The sequence below is a fragment of the Oncorhynchus keta genome, chromosome 1 (genome assembly GCF_023373465.1).
Source record: "Oncorhynchus keta strain PuntledgeMale-10-30-2019 chromosome 1, Oket_V2, whole genome shotgun sequence".
Lineage (NCBI taxonomy): Eukaryota > Metazoa > Chordata > Actinopteri > Salmoniformes > Salmonidae > Oncorhynchus > Oncorhynchus keta.
Genome location: NC_068421.1, coordinates 68,216,328 through 68,239,939, shown reverse-complemented (window position 1 = coordinate 68,239,939; position 23,612 = coordinate 68,216,328). Strand labels below are relative to the sequence as shown.

Sequence of the window (23,612 nt, the reverse complement as noted above, 5' to 3'; positions counted from 1 at the left end):
AGATTGCTACAACCTAGCCTGTGAATTAAAGTTTACAACGTAGGTGCACAGGTCGAGAGAATTGTCGGTAGTCAAGGTGACAGGCAGTGACACATTCAATAGCATAATTGCACACTCTTGCCTGCATCTAGCTGATCTAGGGTGCAATCATTAGTCCAACAGTTGCAAACAAGAGTTTCTATTGGACACATTCAGGTATGTTTAACCCGGTTTGTTCTCTTTAAGAAACATTTTAATAGAATTGGCAGAATAAATAAACCCCTGATCACACGCAAACACCGTTCACTTTCATAGCAGCCACAAAAAACAGCATGATCACTTTGCTCGTTGTTTATACTTTATAATTCCTTCTCGCAACTATCTACGCACTCTCCTCCTCTCACCTTTTCCCCCTCGCTTGTGGAGTTCAGTGCACAACCCATCAGCTGTCTATTACCAGGTGAAAAATACTTTCCAAGCCAAACCTTCATATCATGACCACTAATCTCTACACACAGCCTACATTGTTATGTCATAGTCAACATAGCTACTAGAACTAAGGCCTTAGTAAACCCCATACAATCATGCAGTACAGAGTACAGTCAGAAAGCAGTTTAGCAGTTACACAGGCGGGCTCCGGTTTCAATAAATGAATAAATGAAAAGCTTACCTTGACTTGGAAAACTTCCAGTGTTGTATAGCTAACATAACATCCCTTGATGCCATGTTTGAGTAGGCTAAACTAGCTAGCTGCATTCGCTAACTAAGTGAAAGTTTAAAAAAATACAACCAAATATAGCTCTCCCTCTCGCTTGTCCTTAATTTTGAAGGAAATTAATTTGTTCAAAACTGTTCAACTATTGTCTTTCTCTGTGTTTTATTTTTTGTACTTTTATTTCACCTTTATTTAACCAGGTAGGCCAGTTGAGAACAAGTTCTCATTTACAACTGCGACCTGGCCAAGATAAAGCAAAGCAGTGCGACACAAACAACACAGAGTTACACATGGAATAAACAAACGTACAGTCAATAACACAATAGAAGAAAAAACATCTAAATACAGTGTGTGCAAATGTGGTAAGATTAGGGAGGTAAGGCAATAAATAGGCAAAGTAATTACAATATAGCAATTAAACACTGGAGTGATAGATGTGCAGAAGATGAATGTGCAAGTAGAGATACTAGGGTGCAAAAAACAAAAACAATATGGGGATTAGGTAGTTGGATGGGCTATTTACAGATGGGCTATGTATAGGTGCAATGCTCCGACAGCTGATGTTTAAAATTAGTGAGGGAGATATGAGTCTCCAGCTTCAGTGATTTTTGCAATTCGTTCCAGTCATTGGCAGCAGAGAACTGAAAGGAAAGGTATCCAAAGGAGGAATAGTCTTTGGGGGTGACCAGTGAAATATACCTGCTGGAGTGCGTGCTACGGGTGGGTGCTGCTATGGTGACCAGTGATCTGTGATAAGGCAGGGCTTTACCTAGCAAAGACTTATAGATGACCTGGATCCAGTGGGTCTGGCGATAAATATGAAGCGAGGGCCAGCCAACGAGAGCATACAGGTCGCAGTGGTGGGTAGTCTATGGGGCTTTGGTGACAAAAACGGATGGCACTGTGATAAACTGCATCCAATTTGTTGAGTAGAGTGTTGGAGGCTATTTTGTAAATTACATCGCCAAAGTCAAGTATCGGTAGGATGATCAGTTTTACGAGGGTATGTTTGGCAGCATGAGTGAAGGATGCTTTGTTGCGAAATAGGAAGCCAATTCTAGATGTAATTTTGGATTGGAGATGCTTAATGTGAGTCTGGAAGGAGAGTTTACAGTCTAACCAGACACCTAGGTATTTGTAATTGTCCACATATTCTAAGTCAGAACCGTCCAGAGGAGTGATGCTGGACAGGCGGGCAGATGCGGGCAGCAATCGGTTGAAGAGCATGCACTTAGTTTTACTTGCATTTAAGAGCAGGAAGGAGGAAGGAGAGTTGTATGGCATTGAAGCTCGTCTGGAGGTTAGTTAACACAGTGTTCAAAGTAGGGCCAGAAGTATACAGAATGGTGTTGTCTGCATAGAGGTGGATCAGAGAATCACCAGCAGCAAGAGCGACATCATTGATGTATACAGAGAAAAGAGTCGGCCCAACAATTGAACCCTGCGGCACTTCCATCGAGACTGCCAGAGGTCCGGACAACCGGCGCTCCGATTTGCCACACTGAATTGTGAGAAGTAGTTGGTGAACCAGGCGAGGCAGTCATTTGAGAAACCAAGGCTGTTGAGTCTGCCGATAAGAATGAGGCGATTGACAGAGTCGAAAGCCTTGGCCAGGTCGATGAATACGGCTGCACAGCATTGTCTCTTATCGATGGCGATTATGATACCGTTTAGGACCGTGAGCGTGGCTGAGGTGCACCCATGACCAGCTGGGAAACCAGATTGCATAGCGGAGAAGGTACAGTTGGATTCTAAATGGTTGGTGATCTGTGAGTCAACTACTCACCATATTTCATGCACTGCAGTGTTAGCTAGCTGTAGCTTATGCTTTCAGTACTAGATTCATTCTCTGACCTTTTGATTGGGTGGACAACATGTCAGTTTATGCTGCAAGAGCTCTGATAGGTTGGAGGATGTCCTGTGTAAGTCTATGGAATGGGGTGACGACCATGAGCCTTCCAGGTTTTGCATTGAAGTCAAAGTACCCAGAGGAGGACAGAAGCTAACTGTCCTCCGGCTACATCATGGTACAACACAGTGTGTTGCTGAGCCTACTCTAGACCATTGCAAAACAGTGTATTTTAATAAATTATTTGGTGACATGGATATATTTGATATAGTTGTATCTACAGAAAAAGGATAACCTTTTTCATTGTTTCACTATTTTTATGAAATTCACTGAGGATGATCCTCCCCTTCCTCCTCTGAGGAGCCTTCACTCATTGAAATATATTTATTCATGTGGCTCAGCGGTCTAAGGCACTTCATCTCAGTGCAAGAGGCATCACTACAGTCCCTGGTTCGAATCCGTCAGGCCTATCAGTGGTGTATTTATGGCAGAGCAAACACACCCTAGACTGTGTACCCATTAATAATGATCTCGCATGACTAGTATGACTGCAGGTGAGTGTGTGTGCGTGCACACACCTTTCACCCCAGACATCTTGCACGCAGTACTGTAAAGGATGGTAATAAGGCTCTTTAAAACTGAGATGGCTGCCACTGTGGAAAGCACAGTGGATGACAGAATGTACACAGCAAACCAGGAACATTCCCAGGACATGTGCTAAGATTCCCATTAAGTTCTAGTTTGCGTTTTATCTAACATTATGATCATAACATCCCAAGAATGATCTAAGAATGTTTTGATAACCATTTCTTTTGTTAGTTTAAATGAAATACCCTTGGAATTGTCTCCTCTAATATTCACAAACATGTTGTGCACAACATCTGGAACAGTCCCCAAACGTTCTCATTACGTTTTCCAGTTAATGTAATAACAATGCACAAGTAGTGTTTTTAGAACATACTACGGCAACAAAATGTGAGTGCAACGTCCTGGGAACATTCTTTCAACATCAAGTGAATGTTATATAAACATTTTAGAATCATCAGCACAACTGGACAGTTTTTGTGTTATGAGAACATTTGCCGCAACCTAACGAATGTTCTGGGAACTTTCACGGAACCAATTTTGGTATGCTGGGTAGTGTAGAGTTCAGTTGAACCTTGCTCCACATGAATTACATACTTCCCTGCTATAGGCAACCTAACCAGAGGGCTTAGCCACGAGAGAGAATGAGTGAGGAAGGCTGCACTACAGAAATTATTTAACAACTAGAATACAGCTGTGCTGGCCAGAGAAGAGGGTGTATAACAAAGGGAGTAAATTGTGAATGTTACTCTATCCCTCCATTATTTGTCCATCTGGCTCTCGGAGGCCTGCAGCATTCTGTGAGTACAACTATGTTCAACAACACACAAATAGCATAGGTCGTATAGTAGGGGTGGTTCAGTAAACTATGCTAGCTTGATGATTATTATTCATAGTTAGGAGATGAAATGGTGCTACCCATTGTGTGTATGTGTCGCAGCATCTGGCCAGTACTCTGGGGTTGGAGTGGCTATTCAGTAGGGTTGTGTTTGCACACGTATACACCACAGGAGATAAGACAACACACAAGCTTTAACATGTGTGTGTCGTCCCAGATGTGGCACATTTGGAGACATTGTTCTAGTGGGACTGTTCCTGGCATCAGTGGACTACGGGAGAAATCTACTGGGCTGGATTAGAACATAGCCTTCGTTATCACCAAATGCATGCTTTTCAACCGTTCGCTGCCTGCACCCGCACGCCCAACTAGCATCACCACCATGGATGGTTCCGACCTAGAATATGTGGACATCTATAAGTACCTAGGTGTCTGGCTAGACTGCAAACTCTCCTTCCAGACTCATATCAAACATCTCCAATCCAAAATCAAATCTAGTCGGCTTTCTATTTCGCAACAAAGCCTCCTTCACTCACGCCGCAAAACTTACCCTAGTAAAACTGACTATCCTACCGATCCTCGACTTCGGCGATGTCATCTACAAAATAGTTTCCAATACTCTACTCAGCAAACTGGATGCAGTTTATCACAGTGCGATCCATTTTGTTACTAAAGCACCTTATACCACCTACCACTGCGACCTGTATGCTCTAGTCGGCTGGCCCTCGCTACATGTTCGTCGCCAGACCCACTGGCTCCACGTCATCTACAAGTCTATGCTAGGTAAAGCTCCGCCTTATCTCAGTTCACTGGTCAAGATGGCAACACCAACTCGTAGCACGCGCTCCAGCAGGTGTATCTCACTGATCATCCCTAAAGCCAACACCTCATTTGGCTGCCTTTCCTTCCAGTTCTCTGCTGCCTGCGACTGGAATGAATTGCAAAAATCTCTGAAGTTGGACACTTTTATCTCCCTCACCAACTTTAAACATCTGCTATCTGAGCAGCTAACCGATCGCTGCAGCTGTACATAGTCAATCGGTATATAGCCCACCCAATTTACCTACCTCATCCCCATACTGTTTTTATTTTATTTACTTTTCTGCTCTTTTGCACACCAGCATCTCTACCTGCACATTCGTTCAACGTGATCATTTCACAGTACAACTGAAAAATGATCAAAACAATAACAAATGTTTGTGCATTTATTAAGTCCTTTACCACATTTAAACATACTATTGTTGCTTTTCCATGAAAGATCTCTTTTCACTCTACCATCTAACACTAAACATTATAGTAGCTTCATAGGCCAATAGGCAGATAAAGTACAAAAGGCAGATAAAGTACATTAGCTCTCACAGTGGAACACTGTCTGTGAATACAGACAGACCACAGTACCAATGAGCATGTAGGGATTGCATGTCCAAAATGGCCTCAAACCATACCAGACGTTCCCTTAAGAGTCAGTTCCTTCAGAGCCAGCCAAGTCTAACTGTAGCGTCTCCTCTCACTGTTATCATCTGTCAGTTCTCCTGTGTGTTGTCCTCTTCTCCCCCAGTCAGGTAGCCCCAGTCTGTGAGCAGGTCTAGTCGCTGGGCTGGGGGGGTGGAGAAGTATTTTCTCTGTTTCTGGGAGTAGGTTTGGACTGGGGGGACGATATCTCTGTAACTCCAGTCCTGTCAACACAGATTATATATTCTCTATATTCTCTTTAAATGAATCATACATAATTATATTTATTAATATGCATAATTTGCACCCATTATTGATATAGACAGTAAATAGTTTCAGACCTACCTGCCATGCTATCCTTATTGTTGATCTATACTTATTAATAATCCAGTATATTGTAGCAGGGCTATCTGCCAACCATATTATTGATCAATACTTATTACTATAGTATATAGTGTAAATCCTACCTGCCATCTGAGGTTAAAGTCCTCAAGTAGCTGTATCCTATCCTCCCTGGTAGGAACACAGTCTGGAGGAGCTGTCTGCTGCAGCTCCGAACCCACCTCAGACCCAACAAACACTAACATAGCTCTGATAGCAAACCAGCCCCCCAGACGCGGGTGTATACACACACCAAACATCTTCTGTAGAGGTGACAAGAGGAAGGGAGGGGGAGAGAAAGACAAAGAGGTAGTATAAATAGTTTTATAAGTAATACAAATGACTGGCCATCTGTGAACCAAAGAACATACAGCACCCTATTTATCAATTTATTAGTAAATTAATGACTGAATAACCCCTTTGGACCAGTCACTCACCTTCTCTCCCCAGGGGTGGTCAGGTATGTCGGAGCGTTGGTAGTAGTACACAGCTCCCGCCACATGGGCAGCGCTCTGGGCCAGGAACTTGGGCTTCCTGCTGGGCAGCATCTCATAGTCATAACTCACATCTACCTTCACACCTGGAAAACACTACACGAGGGAGAGAGGGATGGGTGGAGGTAGAGAGGGGAGAGAGTGATGTGAAGTGTGGCACAAGGGTGTGTGTATTAATTAAGTCTTGTCATGAAATCTGTTTAATAACAACCAAACAGAAGCAAACAGAGTAAACGGAACAAAACGGGGAGAGACGACCTACCTGAATTTTTGTCAATACAAACTATTTTTGTTGCAAAACACTTTCCTTTTGGAGTAAACTGTTTCAAAACGTTTTTCAACATCACTCCATCAACACCCCAGGTGTTAATGCAGTGAGTGATGCACTGGTTGCCCCCCCCCCCACCCACCCAACCACCCACCCACCTCAGAGACTGTGTTGTTGATGCAGTGTTTGACACACTGGTCTATGGGGTCTGCAGACACCCCCTTCCAGCCCCTGCTCTCCATGAAGGGCAGGAAGGCTTGTTCAAACATGGCTGGAGTGCTGAGCACCACCGCTCCCAGGGTGTCATCAGGGTAGGACAGATGGAGAGAGGGGGGCAGGACTACATTGTACCAGCCAATCTGGGAACACATGCACAGCAAAGAATACAAATGTGGGTAACTTTTGTAGCGATTGAGGGGGAACAGCCAGGAAGGGACACGTTTCAACAACCCTGTCGTTATTGGACAGATATACTATCACCTGTGCCATAAGTCCCAAACCTCTGGCAGACTACAGTCCAGTATGGTCAGCTTTTATAATTTTCATATGAACAAGGCATGGCTGAGAAAGCGTGTACGAACTTTGAATTGGAGCTTGTCAACTTGACTAGTTTAACAGTTGACGACACGTTCACTGACACTGACAATATTTAAAAAAAGGGCCACGTTTAAAGTTTGACGCAAATTCTTTTAACAAATAGCTCGAATGGAACAGCGGCCATAACGTTACCTTCAGTGGATAAACTTCAAACCCCAACTTTGACAGATTATTACTCAAAGCTTTTCTCACATCTTCCACATTGACCGTGGGCAGCGCCATCACTGAATGTTTAAATGTGTTGGGTTGTGGGAAATATTGTTCTCTATCACGTGACTCTCTTATTTCCGCGTTGTAAGCATTTAATCTATCAACTACAATACCCAGAACCCATTAGTGCAACGTGTGAAACGCAATCACGTTGTCGAGGATTTAAAAGTGGAACAGGACAGTACGTAAGTAGCTAGCTAATAATGTACATTTCTGCTCAATGTTTTAATAATGTATATTATGTTCTGTAATGTTAACCAACCTTTGAATTGTTTCATCCATCGCTGAAATATCGACCTTTAGCCAGCTTTCTGTTCATGCACTGATTGATTTGTGATTTTGAGTACTTGGTGCCAGGGGCAAATCAACAGTAATGCGAACGTCGCCATCGTGTTCCATGTATAAACAAATCACTAAGGTGAATGTTAGCTAGCCAGTCAACCATTCATTGCAAACAATGCCTCTGACTGTCAAATTCGAACGCAACGTTAGCAACAACACAAAGGCAAGCCCAAAACAAAAGCCACCTGCAACGGTACTTAGCTAGCGACAGTTAGCTGTGTTAACTCATCTGTCAATGAAGTGTGATTGATTTGTGTTAGCCACCTCATCATCATTCAGCAACCAACCAACTCGTCTAGAGTTACAGCATCACACGTTAGTTATAAAATACTGGCCAATGCAATGGCTAATCTCATGCGTGTACCATATCCATTTAATTTATTTGTTTATCATTTTGCTTGTTTAAATTTTTTTTTTCTCAGTACTACTGATATTGATTACTTCATTGTAGGGAAAGAGCAATAAAGGCATGTCACTGTACTTGTGTACAATAAAACTTCACTTGAGATGAAAAAGTTGACACTGGAGATGTGGGCAGAAGAACACATGAATGAATACTGGATTATGTAGGGATTTAGAGGGACAGTTTGAGCAGAGCATGGACAAGATACCCTGCAAGTAGAGGGCAAGTGCTTTAACTTTTGTGCCATAAATACTCAGAAATCAGTCTTGGCACCCTTGTCCTATGGTTTGAGTAGAGCAGCCCTGACTGAGATGAACTGGGACAACCAGCTGAGCTCCATCCTCTCAGCAGCTGATGGCAGTGTTGCCAAGATGAGGGTGAGTAGCCAGTAGATGGCACTATAACATAATTATGCATACGTGGCAGTGCATTACCAAGGGCTTCATCAGAAGAGTTGACTGCTAATTCTTAGCAGTTAGCTAGATTCTAGTTTTACAGTATATGATAGAAACATTGAAGTTCATAAATACCCTATGTACTTTCCCCACTGTGTGTTGACGGGGTTCATGTTTCCCCAGGAGAGACTGACCACGCCAGGGAATTATCCAAAAGGTAGAGAAGGTGAGGGGAGATCTCTGTGGTCTTTAAGATGGCTGACTGTGACACACTTTCTCTGTTGGTGATTCCCCCTCTTTTTCTGCTCCTTCTTATCCTCTCTGTCTCTCGGTCACTCAGTAGATCTCTATCCAGTCAGGGAGGTGGCTAGTGTGTCAAATTTGGAGCTCCCTCGTCTCCCCCCTCTCCCTCTCCCCAAGTCCTCCATCTCTCTCCTCCCCCCTCCCTCCTCCGCTGTGCAGTGGGCAGACCTGGCAGCCGTCCAATCACAACTGCAGATCCAGAGCCAGGTCCGTGCGTGTGCGCATACGTGTGTTCATGTATAACTATCATTTTTATTACATAAAAGGTGCATAAATAGCCCTACATTTTAGCTAATTTCTTCTTCCTTCTACTCTTTTTGTTCTAATGGTTGCCAGGCCATAGAGTCTCTGACCCAAAGTCTTCATGACATGGACAGAGAGAGACACTCTCAGCAGCGCCACATACAGGCACTACAAGGTACATACACCTATCCTTATCACACAACACTAACATTTACTGCTTAATATACCAATCCTGATTGGTTGAGTGATTGATTTGTTGATCGAATATTGTAGATGTGTTATTCTTCTATCTCTCAGACGAGGTTCGCAGGCTGCGAGAGCAGGCGACGGAGAGAGAGCGGGAACAAGAAAGGGATGGAGAGAGGAGAGGGTCAGGGATGACTAGTCCAGAAGTGGAGAGAAGGATGGACCAGTGGAGGAGAGATGTGGCCCGTGAGCTCAGCACTCTGAGAAGGCACATCACCAGAGCCACATCACAAGGCAACCTGGAGGAGAGGTGAGGGGGCAGGGTTTTACTCACCTGTGAGGTTCAGGTGATCATTATTGTATGTGTAGCCCAACACCAAATCAACCATTAGCCCTTAGTATGGACCATACCGGTTTGGTGAAAGCTGATTGTTGTCCTTTTATAGTTTCTGCTCTAAGCTGCGAAGGGAGGAGTTGGATCATTTGAGGAGAGAGGTGGACACACTCAAAACCCAGCTCAGTGAGTCTCGCATACAGTCTTGTTCTCAGTTTTTTTTCTGCAGGACTACACATGTCTCAGACTCAGAGCTGTTGAGAGGGCAAGCACAGTCTCGCTTACTCCTACTCCTTTTCTTTCATCGTATGTGTGTTTGTATTTGTGTGTGTGACAGGGAGGCAGGAGGAGGACATGTTTCTTCAGCAGTCGGAGGCCAGAGAGACGAGGAGGCAGTATGAACACAGCTGCAAAGTATTAATGAATGAATGAAGGAATTAAATTAACGATTGAATAATTAAAGAAGGTAATTTGAGTGACTTGTTTTCTCTCTGTCTCCCGACCTCTAACCTCTATACTTTGCCTTTCCCCAGACACTAGAGGAACTAACAGACAGCTACAGAAACCACAGCTTTGACCTGGCCAAGACTGTTGCTCAATACACACACACAGAGCAGGAGGTCCGCCAGATCAGGTGTGTGTGTGTGTGTGTGTGTGTGTGTGTGTGTGTGTGTGTGTGTGTGTGTGTGTGTGTGTGTGTAATGCAATGCAATGCTATCACTGTGTCCTGCAGGATAACTGTATCGGAGCTGAAGGACGAGATCAGGAGTCTGATTCTCCGGGAGAGACATCACACACCTACTGTTACACTACACACAGCAGGTAAGAGACACACACCTACTGTTACACTACACACAGCAGGTAAGAGACACACACACATATCTACTCACCTGAGTAGTGTAACCCTGTTTGTCTATTAACCCCCCCTCCAGTTCCAGCATTAGCTGCCTTCTCCCGCTGTAAAGATGCCAGGGGTCAAAAGGCGGCGCCAGACTCGGACTCTGACGACTTCAGTCCCACCCCCAGTCTGGCTGAGGTCAGCTCTGATGACCTGTCCTGGCTGGATGACAGAGACACAGGTATACTCACACACTCACACTTTGCTCCTGTCAGTGAGGAGCATAATGAGTCCCATTATGGGTCCAGTTTGTTTCAGAGGAACAGAAAGTGTTGTAACCCTCTCCCATACACACCACACATGTACATTTGGGCTGTAGATCTAACCGTTTCAGTGACTCATCACAACATGTCTGACTCACCAAGGAACAGGAGGCTGGCTTAACAGTGTACATGTGTCTGTGTGTGCATGCGTGCCTACCTGATTTGTGTGTTCGCACCATAGATCTAGCACAAAGGAAGAGTGAACTCTTGTAGTTTTTGGATGCGGGTTCATGTAAGACACACACCAGTGACCTCCATTGAATGTGTGTTATGTGACTGACTGTAACTCTGCTTGCCTGAGAAGAGGACCGAGAATCCCTCATTTCCTCTCCATCCATGTCTGCTGGTCAGCAGTTTGAGAAACGTGTGTGTGTTTGGATGGGATCCTAAACACTTCCTGTAGTGTGTGTGGCATCATCTAATTATCCTGTCCGCATGTGCCTCAATTGCTCTGGGAAACATTTAGAGGTCTGATCCCAATCTCTCTTACGGGAACACTACTGATAAAACCCTTGGGACTAGTACACATACACACACGTTGACAGTTCTTCTCTCTTTCAGCTCCTCCTCTAGCAGTACCTCGGGTACATCAGAGCTCCCATTCTGCAGGAAATGACCTCAGAGGACCAGGAAGTGGCCTGGACGATGATGATCTTGATGATGATGATGATGATGGAAACCTTGAGTTGGGGTCAGACAGCCCCCCCGACCTCAGCCTCAATGACCTTTGAGAGGCTTTGTCATGCCAGTGTTCTAGAATGCTATGAGTTCTTTCTTTGAGAAGTTTTTGGGCACGAACCTCAAACCCTGACTAAAGAGGATGATGAAAAGGCTGAACTCTGCTTGAGAAAAAGAAAGCACCTTATTTTAGAAACTCCTATGTGATTATGCTCTGTCAGTTGTCTTGTGTCAGTGTTTTTTGGGAAAAGGTGTACAATAGTGTTTTGTATTACACACCAATAGTATTTAACTCAACAGTGTGGCAGCATTCTGTGATTGTCTTAATGAATTACATCAGGGTAAAGCTTTGATTTCACTGACGATATACAACTTGATGATCACTGGTGTTTTTGAGTCTGTTAGTAAAACATATGGTGGACTGATGTTTACTTTTACTATCTAAGGCTGATGCAAATCAGTGAGGTGCTCTCTCTTATTTGGTACTGTATTTTTATCTATTTACTGTAACGTATTGAGATGCAGCCCAGGCCTCTCTTCCCCCTCGCCTTTGGACCACAGACAAGTCCTGCTGTGTAACATGAGTCGGTCTGTTTAATATTTCAGCAGTTAGAGACTGTCTAGCCAGATAACCCCCCCCCCTCCCCATGAAGGGGAATGGCCCATGGAGCGAGGGACCACAGATGGGTTGGGGAGAGGGGGGTTAATGGAGGGGGCAATGGGGAAGGGGTGAGATAGGGAGGGGCTTTGGCCATAGTGATGACAAGTTTTAATGTGGATGATTCAGGGCTTTCTCTTACAGTTCCATCACACACAGCCAAGTACTAGACCGCTGCTTGTTTAAATGTTACATTGACTCACTGTACAGCCTGTAAAACAAATTTGATGATTTTGGGCTTCTGCAATAAAATTCTGGATAAAGAGCTGTAATAAAATAGTTAATTTGTTGTAGTTACTTCTGTTAGTTTGTGTGTGCGTGCGTCAGCCACCGCAGCCCAACAACCAAGATCTGTAATGAGAGAGGAACGAGGATGGTTTCATATCTTTAATCAAAAAACATCACTCCAGAATCGACGTCAAACAGTAAAACATATCAACCTTATAATACAACCAGTTAACTTTTTGGCACTTCATATAAGGGACTACTAATACATGGGTGCAAATGAACTACCATTCCACTCCACATGGAGTCAAATAGAACCACTGTTTCAACTCTGACTTAAGTCGCGTTGATGCAGATAACTGGCAAGACAACAAACGTCAGCGGCGTCTGCAACAACCTAATCTGGTAGCCCAAGCAGGAACACTACAGCCTAGATTAAATCCGGACCGTGGAAGATCTACACTATAGCGCGATTGAAATTTAAAGGCAATGGTTCCGCATTCATGGAGACTCCATTCACGGGAAAAGCAACATACGTCGGCTCAATTGGAAATTACCTTTCAATCGCGCTATAACGCGTATCTTCAGCAGTCTGGATTTAATCGAGCCCTAAATTAGCTAATTTTGACAAATATTCAGAAATGGACATAACTATTGCTTTTCTAATTTGTTTAGAAATGTCAACTTTGGAGTCAATTATACCATGTTTGATTTCAAGTCTACCTTTCTTTATGAAGTTGGAATGTAAAGTTAATTCAGAATATTATGAAATTTAGCTGGCTAACTCTTTGATCCTGCTTTGTGCCATACCCCCTTGTCTGTGCCATATATACTGTCTCCAATACAGGCCTATGGCTTCAACTCAAGTCTCCCCAATAGAGGTTGGGGTAGGGAAGGAGGGAGGGGGTGTTCTTTTCTCCTGTGTGTCTAACACACGCAGACTAACACACAGACTGCATTCCCCTCACATCAATGGAGCATTATGCTCATTATGTCACAAAAGCCTTACATTAAAGAATTTCTCTCTCTGACCTCGTGCTATACATTTACAATGTCTGTGTTTATGGAGTAGTTTATCAGAGTCCCCTTCCCTTGAGACAGTTAATGGACTGCATGCTAATGGTAGCGGCTAGCACTGACTGACTAGGGCAACAAGTTACCCTCATGTCAAGTAGCTACATGATTAAACCAATGAATGAATTGTATTGAAAGACAACTGGCCAAACTCAGTTGGAAACACTGCTGCTGAATCTGCCCAAGGCTCTTCCTTACTAAGACATGTTAGAACATAGGTCTGGGCCTGGCTGTGAGAACTACAGTAACAGACAAACCAGCCTTAGAGTTCACAACACGTGCTTTGAAATGTAGAATTCTAACAGGCATGGAATGTATTGAGCCGCCATTGAGGATGCTTTTCTCTGTATTGTACTCTGTAAATAGCTCTAGTGAGGTGGAAGAGTCCATTCAGGCTTTATATAAAGATACATGTACTAAAGATACTCAGAGAGACAACCTCCCCCTTACAAGTGTGACTGACCAGGTTTGAACCCAGGTTGTCTGCAGGCCACAAGGCTGTGTTAGCCCAATGAACTAACACCACCAGAGACTCCCAATAGAGAAACAAAATGAACAATAACAAGCAGGATCTTTAGAGAGGAACTAGTTTCCATGGAAACACTCAACTTAAATACCCCCAAACCACACCCCCCCCTCCCCCACATACGCACGTGCATGCTCGCTCAACCATGCACAGACACGCACGCACACACAGACACACACACACATACATGTCCTCTGTAACGTAAAGTGCAACCGTACTGTACAACACTATATAGCCAGGCACAAGTAGCCTCTAACTAGTGATGAAAGAGAGGATCCTCGTTACCGAACACTCAACCAAAACACAGCTGACAGAGTGCACGCTTGAATATAGAAGGTAGAATGTAGAAGTGGGAATGCTGCTGATGAAACTTCGGATCCACATAGACCAGGAAAAGAGCTGGTCACACTCACACAGAAACCCCCTGTTGCTCACAGAGACACAAAGGTGGTGAGGGAACACCAGGGATGCATCTCAATGGTCTAAAATGCGCCTCCCTCTCCTCATCTCCTCCATCTGCACTGATTTGAAAACACAGGGTCGATAAAAGCAATATGGAGGATGCCTATCAGCAACTGGCTTTCACCAGTCCACGTCTCATGTCAGTGCGGATAAAAGAAAGGATATGAGGACAGGGGACAAGGAGAGAAGGCCAGGTTGGACTATAGAGACGCAGACCCAGTTCAGAGGGAGAAGGTCTGTGGGGGTCTGGCTGTTCCATCAGGTCAGACTGTGTCCTCCATCATCATCAGTAGCTGTACATGGACAGGGGAGTATCCTCCATCATATCATCCTAAACAGGGGAAAACACAACAGGATGTAAATGGTGAGCACTGGTCAAGATGACAGGTGGTGAGTGAAGTAAACGCTAATGCTAACAATGGCTACTTAGTGTAATAGCTCACAAAAGAAGACTGATGCTTACGCAAGTCTTCAGGTCTCATTAATGTTAAGCGTTACACTGTCTCTTCACCTAACCACTTGTGTTCTACTGTCTCACCATAGGCAGGTCCTGGAGCCTGCGGAACTCAGGCCGCTGATCCCGTCGTCGCAGTTTGATGAAGAGGAGCAGGGTGATGATGGCTGCAGTGACGATGAAGACGGACACTAGTCCAGCTAGGAGAGGGTCCAGGGCAGGTCCACCACTATGGAACACTGGTTCCCCTGCTCGGGTGAGGGGAACATATTATACTATATATACATATATACCACAGGAGGTTGGTGGCAACTTAATTGGGGAGGACGGACTTGTGGTAATGGCTGTAGTGGAATTAGTGGAATGGTATCCAAAACATCCAACACATGGTTTCCATGTGTTTGATACCATTCCATTTGCTCCGTTCCAGCCATTATTATGAGCCGTCCTCCCCTCAGCAGCCTACTGTGATATATAACATAATATATTAAAATATTAAATATATCATATTATAAAATATAAACACAAGCTATTAACAGGATGTCTTACAAAGAGAATAAGACAGACTTGATTGTAGGGTAGTGACAGAGAGAGCGAGCAAGCCCGGGGCTTTCTGGGCATAGGACTAAACTGACGCACCCAGCATTGAACTGGCATCCCAACAAAAGCTATGTTGTTCTTTGTTTCCCTGCACAAGTCTGCCCCACCCCACACACACACACTCCCTCCTAAACATCTAAGGGTACTATCAGCACCACCACCCCACAATCATCTCTCTGTCTGGCAAGTGACAGAGCCAGTCATGCGACTGACGACTGGACCGTTTAGGTTTAGTGTGTGTGGTTTTATTAGACCGGGGTTGGATGTCTCCCCCCTTTATACGCCAGAGAGATCATAGTATATAATATTGTGGTTGCTGCTGTTTGATAACAAATAACAAAACACTAGCAACATAACACACACACACGCATACACAACAAATCCATCTACTCACCATCCACTACATTGAGCTGAGAGGGGATGTCGGCATGCGTTTTAGCCTGGGATGGAGGGCTGCTGGCTGGGGTGGAAGCCGGGAGAGGGGTGATGCTGGATGTCTGGGTCTGTGGCTCAGACGTAGGTAGAGCTGGGGGAGAGGCGGTGGTAGTGGTGGTGGGAAAGGGACTGAGGGGCTGTTTAGGCTGGATAGGGTTAGAGGTATCTGGGTCAGGGCTGGGGGTTGAGCTGGGCTGGGGGGCAGCGGAGGTGTTAGTTGGGTGGGTCTCAGGCCTAGTAGGGGCTGGGGAAGCGGTGGTGGTGATGGGTGAGTGAGTTTTGGAGGGATGAGGGGCATGGCTGGATGGAGTGGTGGAGTAGACAGGTGTGCGTGTTGGGATGGTGGAAGGTTTGTGAACGAGGACTGTGGTGGTGGGTGTGTGTGTAGGGACAGTGTGGTTGTCAGAGGGAGCATCAGAGGGCTGTGCGGTTTCTTCAGTGAGGTTCTCCGGGCCAGGGGTCTTCTCAGGGATGGGAGTGGGGGCAGGGACCCCCACACTGGTGGCTAGAAGAGAGAAGAAGAACGTTTTTTAAGTGAAATTCAATACAAAGAAAAGAAGGACACATTAATGTATCAAGTTTACAAATCTTTTTATCAATTAGAAAGGCAATTGATAGGTGAAAAGTCACAGTCAATATCTGCATAAAAAAACATTCAACAAGAAAAAACACAGTTCAACGCACACAAACACACTCAAATTAGCAGTTTATCTTCTAACTCCCAGCCAGAGGACACAGAGGAGAGACAAGCAGCAGTGTTGTGATGAGATAATATATACCTGTAAAACCTCCCAGAGGATACAGATACAGAGAGTGGGTGAGGTGCAGGTGGTGGGGGTGTATGTTTGCAATGAGCCAATGTGTGTGTGTGTGTGTGTCAGGCTCCAAACTTTCTCACCTTTCTGTGCGAAATCACACTGCATTTAATCACAGCACATCTCTCCTCCTCCTCCTCTTCCACCCCCCTCTAGTTCTACACTCTGCCCTCTTCCTGTATGCCTAACAACTTGCTGTTAATTCTCTGTTAATTCTCTCATGATCTTGTTTTTTTCCCTTAAGTTCTTCTGTCTATCTCATGTCTCTCTTTGTGCTCTAGTTAGTAAACCCAACAGTATTCTCCTTTTAAGGACCATGTTCTGTCTTCTAGTGTGTGTGTGTGTGTGTCTCATCACAGCCCAGGCACAGCTCTCCACTCTGCTTGTGCTGTGTCTGACTATGTTGTGGCTTCTAAGTACCCCTGATCTAAGGTGGTATGGCTCTAAATAGACTGAGAACAAGCTGAACCATTTATCTTAAACAAATGATATGACATGTCAAATTTGAAATGGTATTTTATTAAATAATAAAGTAGTCCTCCGAAACAATACAATTCCATTCATTCTATTTTTTATCTTATACAGTACATTTACCTGGGACCTCTTTTACCACTACGACTGCTGTGTCGTTGCTACTGCTACTGCTGCTGTTGCTACTGCTGCTGTTGTTGTTGGAGAGCCCTCCATCAGTGAGGTTGCTGGCTGGCTTTGGGGAGTCTGTGCTGGGGAGGGACAGAGAGCCTGGAGGAGAGGGAGAACCTCCAGGGAGGGGTGCCTGAACAGCCCCGGACATACCTAGGGTCAGAGGTCCATCTGAGGGAGAGGAGTGAGCACCAGGGTCCTGGCCTGGAAAAGAGAGACAATCAGGGTGACATTTTGACATTCAGTTAATATGAGTGTGTTGCTGAAGCAGTGCACAATAAGGAATGATGTGAGGAAAGTCATCAAATAGTATTTTCATGATCTCTGAAATAAGCCAATCTGTGAATGATGCATTTCTTCAGTCAGATAGTCCTTGTTTTCCAGAAGAATGACATATCTATTAGATCCCTTCAGGACCAGTTAGGATCATTTCTTCCAACTCCTCCTGAGAAGGGGAGGCTGCTCTATTTTTAAAGAAGTGTAGACAGAGAGGATAGATGGTCTACTGGAATAGATGGTGAGGCAGAATACAGATGTAACATGTATTATTCAACTCTGGTCTATGTCTGCTAAAGAGGAGACATTGGGGACATGCCGAGAATTGGATTCCTTTTATATTTTAAAAGACTGCCGTCACGTAAAATATGCATTTTCAAACACCACTATCTGTGACTGTCTGTTGCGCTGACATTTGCAGTTAAACAACACGATTCCTATGCAATTAAGGGAAGCTTGATCCAAAGTGAGCTGACATTTGGAACCCAAACAATAGCTAACCAGTAACACTCAATAACGAATTTAAGAAGATGAGCATCAGATTAGATACTTAGATTCACTAATCTCTCTTGTTCGTGTTCAATCTCTCTTGCCCTGCCTAAACAATCTCTAGTATCAACAGGCTCACCGGAGTAATCAGGTAGGTTTGGTCACTGTCAGCATTGGTACCATAAAACATTGTAGTTGTTTTTGCATGGTGACCCACCAGATGAAAAACCCCAGGTCTGTAACCACACGTTAGTGTTGAACCGTTAGGCAACATTAGTTCCAAAAGAACTGCAGAATCGTGCTGATGTAAATGGGACATTTTTAGCTTTGAGTCATGCCTGTTGTCATGCTGTATACACGGTTCAACAGTTTTATTGCAACCAGAAAGGTCACATGTGCTATCTGTCTGTCCTTCCCTCATCCTCATTTCCATCTATCTATTCCTCTCCTCCTTTCCTTCTCACACTCCTCCTCCTCTCCTCTCCTCTCCCCCCTCTATCTGATAAAGTCCAGACTACCCGTCTAATGCCATTACAAGCCAGTGACACAGTGACGTGGAGCCTCTTATTCCCCTCTCAATCACTCACACAGCTCAACACACAAACAAACACACAGTGACGTGTACACAACATGCTGAAGGCAAGAAAGCCCATGCATGTACACACACACTTTTGACATAGCTATAAAAGACCATGCACACACACGTACACATACCAGTGTGTGAAAAGTGAGTGGGTGTACAATACTGGCCCTGTTCCCCTGCCTCATCTCTGTTAGGGCTGCTCAGGTCAAGCTGTGGGGGGAGGGTGTGTGTTGTGTCTGGGGAGCTATGAAGGGAACCACTGTTTGCCATAGAGAAACACTTTCCCCTTTTCATGCGTTACAGGGTCACACACATGAACACACACTCAGGGCAATACAGCATGTACCTGGGGAAATAACTTGACCCTTACATCTGAAAGAACAGCCAACCATTTCTCTGTTAGCAGATTTGCAGTTTTCCTTTCAGCACTGGGTGTGTATCTGTGTGAGAAGCTATACTGTGGCTGTTTTCTAGACCCATATTTAGGCTATACACATTTTTATTTTATTTATCCGTTATTTTACCAGGTAAGTTGACTGAGAACACATTCTCATTTGCAGCAACGACCTGGGGAATAGTTACAGGGGAGAGGAGGGGGATGAATGAGCCAATTGTAAACTAGGGATTATTAGGTGGCCGTGATGGTTTGAGGGCCAGATTGGGAATTTAGCCAGGACACCAGGGTTAACACCCCTACTCTTACGGTAAGTGCCATGGGATCTTTAATGACCTCAGAGAGTCAGGACACCCATTTAACATCCCATCCGAAAGACAGCACCCTACACAGGGCAGTGTCCCCAATCACTGCCCTGGGAAATTGCGATATTTAGACCAGAGGAAAGAGTGCCTCCTACCGGCCCTCCAACACCACTTCCAGCAGCATCTGGTCTCCCATCCAGGAACAGACCAGGACCAACCCTGCTTATCTTCAGAAGCAAGCCAGCAGTGGTATGCAGGGTGGTATGCTGCTGGCTTAAATCTATGGACAATCAGCATAACAAGAATATGACAATGCTGCTCACTGAAATAGGCCACTTATTTACAAACACACAATCCTCCTAAAACCCTGTATAACAAATAAACATCTGAAAAATCTGTATATACTCAGATTAAAAATGTAAATGTCAGAGTTCACATGGAATATAGCAAAGGAAACATTGTGTTCAACAGTGGCCTTTTCAGAAATCCTTATTCAGGTTTTGTTTTTTCCCTGGTTTGGCCTCTGTGTTGCCTCTCCTCTCCCCCTTTTCTCCATTTCTCCTCTCCTCAATCCTCGTCACCTCCTCTCCTCTCCTACAATTGAATCTAACCAAGCTTGTAGAAAAATGTCAGTTGACTACATGACTATAGACTAGAAGATGACTGGATGTCACTTTAGTTGACAGCATATACAGCCAACTCCAGGCTTTGACATTCAACTGACTGAGTTTCCACACTCATTTACGAGCAGCAGCAAATGCCATCCTGTGACTCTATGCTATTTCCAAGTTCATTTTAATTCCAGCTTGAAGACCTTGTGGCAGCATCGTGCTGCAATTAATAAAACATTTTCAAATGTCAACCTGTGTTTCCCTGTCCTTACTTAGCTACTGAAGACTATACACTCTGCTAAGTAGAATTGAGAGTCAGAAAGAGAGAGACAGAGAGAGAGAGAGGGGTGCGAAAATAGAGAGAGAGAATGTGAGATGGCAAAAAGAAGGGTGGAGGGGTCAGAAAGGGAGAGAGAGATGGGAGGGAGAGGTGAAAGGCAGAGTTGTAAGATAAATGGAGTGTGTGTGAGGAGCTGAGATCAGGTAGAAATATGGAGGAGGAGGAGCTAATACTGCAGCAATAAGTGCTCTGTACTTTTTTTAAACAGTAAAGCCTGTGCTGTCTCTGTATTAGATAAGCGATATGCATATTTAGTTTTGGGCTGGCTTCATTGCTGTCAAAAAAAGGGAGACAAAAGGGAGAGACAGAGGGAGCTGGCCAGAACACAGCTAAGAGTGTGGCAGGCACATAAATGTTTGTTCTGAACTATAAATAACTGTGATTGTTCCAAAGCCTACTCAGCCCGTCCTACTGAGTGCACACACACACACACACACACACACACACACACACACACACACACACACACACACACACACACACACACACACACACACACACACACACACACACACACACACACACACACACACACACACACACACACACACACACACACACGGAGTATGTATATTGGATACACAAAATTGTAGAAATCGTTGGTACAATAGGATAGAGTGCTTGACCTGAAACCCTAGACTACAGTTCGAGTTGTGGTCAGGCCCTGATTTGGGCCTAAATTTGCGATTATTTGGTTGGAAAGTGTGCTAGACATCTAGGAGCCGTGGCAGACACACAGGGCATCTGTAAGAACCTTAAGTTCTAGGAACTAGGTCTTGGAACTTGGTAGAAACACACCCAGTCTGCCTGCATCCTCCCTCTGTGGTTTGAGGAAACAAATATAATTGTGTGCATCTCAAGACACTAGACAAGTGTCCTGGGGTACACCCAGGGGCCGTGGTTACTCATTTTAGTTCCAGCCCAGCACTAACACCTGTTTGCCTTTGATTAGTTGAATCAGGTGTGTTACTGCTGGGCTGGAACAAAAATGTGCAACGCTTGTGGGCCCTCCTTGTAGGAAAGGTTTGAGGAACACTGGTCTAAGGCAGCACCCTTTCCCCTTTCCTCAATCTGCACCATAGAGAGAACAACCATTACATTATCTATAATGTGCACAAAGATATAACACCCACACCACGGAACCAGGGTCCAACCCTACAACCCCCATGCTTGTCCTCAGAAGAGTGTTTGTGTGTGTGTGTGTGTGTGTGTGTGTGTGTGTGTGTGTGTGTGTGTGTGTGTGTGTGTGTGTGTGTGTGTGTGTGTGTGTGTGTGTGTGTATGCGAGATAAAGAGACCCTAGACTGATTACAGTTAAACAGACAGTCATTATTCTGAACAATAAAAACTGATCAATAGAAATATCTAAAAACAGCTAATTGTGTGTGAGAACTACTGTATATGCTGAACTGTTTGTGAATGAAATCTCTGTTCATTGTAGCACACCAACAAGACGACTTTTAGTGGCTGGTATTGCTCAGTAACTGATTCAGAGGGAGTTACAATTATCATGGTAGGCCTACCACTTGTTAACAGCGTCATAACCTAGGCATAGACTGTCTGCATTTCTCACACACACCTACTTCTTTACTATGACTGTGAAATGTTAACTAATAATGTGAGAGACAGAGCAGACCATCAAATTAAACACAGAGAACAAATATAGGATCAGCAGAGGTTTGAGAAAGAGAGAGAGAGAGAGCAAAGAATGACATGATGAAAATGTAAAGGTGGATTTGAAATGGCAATTTAGTATTTACCTCAAGAGGTAAGCAGTAGCAGGGATGACAGGAAGATAGAGAGAAGAGGAAAAATAAATGGACTGAAATAAATGCTAGAGGCATAACTGTATTATAAACCTACAGACACAATGACTTCGACATACAGTAAATAAATCACATGGGCTTTTTGCTTATTCAAACAGGCCACAACTTATCCATCATGCGCACGATTAAAAAACTAAAAATGATCTGATTGCCAGGACTACAATGCATTATGTGTGTATTTATTCTAACAACCCCTGAAACTGCGAAAGAAAACACAGAAGTGCGAATCACAGAGCTTCTTACCTTCTACAATCGAACCCAAGCTGAGGATCAGAGCGCACAGAGCGACGTGTATTTTGGTTTCCATCGCTCTCTCCTGTGATATAACAGTAACTATTAGAACACGGATGCCGTCTCGTCCTCTTCGCAGAGGTCTATTGTAGTTCGTTCTCTGTGGCCTCCCAACTATAAATAACTGTTAGCGCGTCGGCCCTGTGGAGAGCAGGAGTGAGCTACTGTAGCTTGCTTGACGAGTCTCCGAAGTGCACGAATACAAAGTATTCTCCTAAGCGAATACAAAGTGCCACGTGTTTAGCGCAGTTATAGTTGGGTCTCCTTCCCTGCTGACTCACGAGTTCTAGCCACTGTTCCTCGGCAGTCTGACCAACACACAACGTAAAGAGATTCAAGCCAAATAGACTGATTTTCCTATTAGCATTTGGTCAGAAAGAAGAGTGTCATCGCTGAAACCATCACTACCAGTGACACAAGTGCCAATAGAAGGGGCGTGATGGAGAGAGGGGAGGGAGGAGAACCAGGAAGGGGCACAGAGACGCCCTGAAATTACAACTCATACAGCAAATTTATCACACAGTCTGTGACAGAAATAGAGGACATGCTTTCCTCTATAAAGGATGCACAGAGGCATCTATGTTCTATGGTACAGAGGAGAAAATAGGCAGAGGCATCTATGTTCTACATAATGTTCGAAGAAAATAAGCCCAATATACAAAACTTTGTTTTATTAATTTTTAGGAACATTTACATTTGTTGGCTCTCTGGAAAGATTTTTAAAAATTTGGTGTGTCTCTTTCAACTGACAAGAAATATAGTCATATTGAAAAATCCTATCTAAAAAAATATTAAATTGATCAACTAAATTGCATTTCCCACCAAGGAAATTGAAGACTACTGTCCTGTCATCAACTGACATAACTGGCTATGACATAACAGGGCGTTTTACTGTAATAAAAGTGTATGCAATGTTTTCAAACAGCCACCAAGAGTCCCTGTTGCACAGTAAACCAATCTACAAAGCGACGAGAATCCATAGACTTACCCCTCTCGTCTTGTCACATGCAAGCAACGTCAGATTGAGTGAATTTCTGTCACCTTTTCATCAACATTTAGGTAGTCTATCTTGCCTATGTATTATTAGGAAGTAAATGCAAAACATCCATGATGTGAATACCATAAGAGTCAAATATATGGCTCTGCATAGGGCTATGCAAATGTATATCACTACTATAGACTTTAAAATTCAAG

The 23,612-nt window shown here is 44.2% G+C and overlaps 3 protein-coding genes across 3 annotated transcripts; 1 reads left to right on the top strand and 2 right to left on the bottom strand.

Annotated features, from left to right (window-relative positions):
- Nucleotides 1-5,157: 5,157 nt before the first annotated feature.
- Nucleotides 5,158-7,439, bottom strand: mmachc (metabolism of cobalamin associated C). Its single transcript, XM_035783286.2, has 5 exons — nucleotides 7,291-7,439; nucleotides 6,720-6,920; nucleotides 6,237-6,389; nucleotides 5,886-6,062; nucleotides 5,158-5,642 (listed from the first exon to the last, which is right to left on the bottom strand). The coding sequence occupies exons 1-5, from the start codon at nucleotides 7,378-7,380 to the stop codon at nucleotides 5,490-5,492; spliced, it is 774 nt and encodes a 257-aa protein (XP_035639179.2). The 5' UTR covers nucleotides 7,381-7,439; the 3' UTR covers nucleotides 5,158-5,489.
- A 59-nt stretch (nucleotides 7,440-7,498) lies between these two features.
- On the top strand, nucleotides 7,499-12,364 carry LOC118391778 (uncharacterized). The gene is made up of 12 exons (XM_052458718.1): nucleotides 7,499-7,549; nucleotides 8,409-8,490; nucleotides 8,692-8,734; nucleotides 8,852-9,018; nucleotides 9,148-9,229; nucleotides 9,352-9,550; nucleotides 9,687-9,760; nucleotides 9,912-9,988; nucleotides 10,108-10,208; nucleotides 10,308-10,396; nucleotides 10,507-10,653; nucleotides 11,297-12,364. The coding sequence occupies exons 2-12, from the start codon at nucleotides 8,425-8,427 to the stop codon at nucleotides 11,464-11,466; spliced, it is 1,215 nt and encodes a 404-aa protein (XP_052314678.1). The 5' UTR covers nucleotides 7,499-7,549; nucleotides 8,409-8,424; the 3' UTR covers nucleotides 11,467-12,364.
- An 80-nt stretch (nucleotides 12,365-12,444) lies between these two features.
- LOC118391789 (uncharacterized) lies at nucleotides 12,445-22,860 on the bottom strand. Its single transcript, XM_035783276.2, has 5 exons — nucleotides 22,371-22,860; nucleotides 17,257-17,508; nucleotides 15,807-16,352; nucleotides 14,897-15,060; nucleotides 12,445-14,689 (listed from the first exon to the last, which is right to left on the bottom strand). The coding sequence occupies exons 1-5, from the start codon at nucleotides 22,432-22,434 to the stop codon at nucleotides 14,645-14,647; spliced, it is 1,071 nt and encodes a 356-aa protein (XP_035639169.1). The 5' UTR covers nucleotides 22,435-22,860; the 3' UTR covers nucleotides 12,445-14,644.
- Nucleotides 22,861-23,612: the final 752 nt, after the last annotated feature.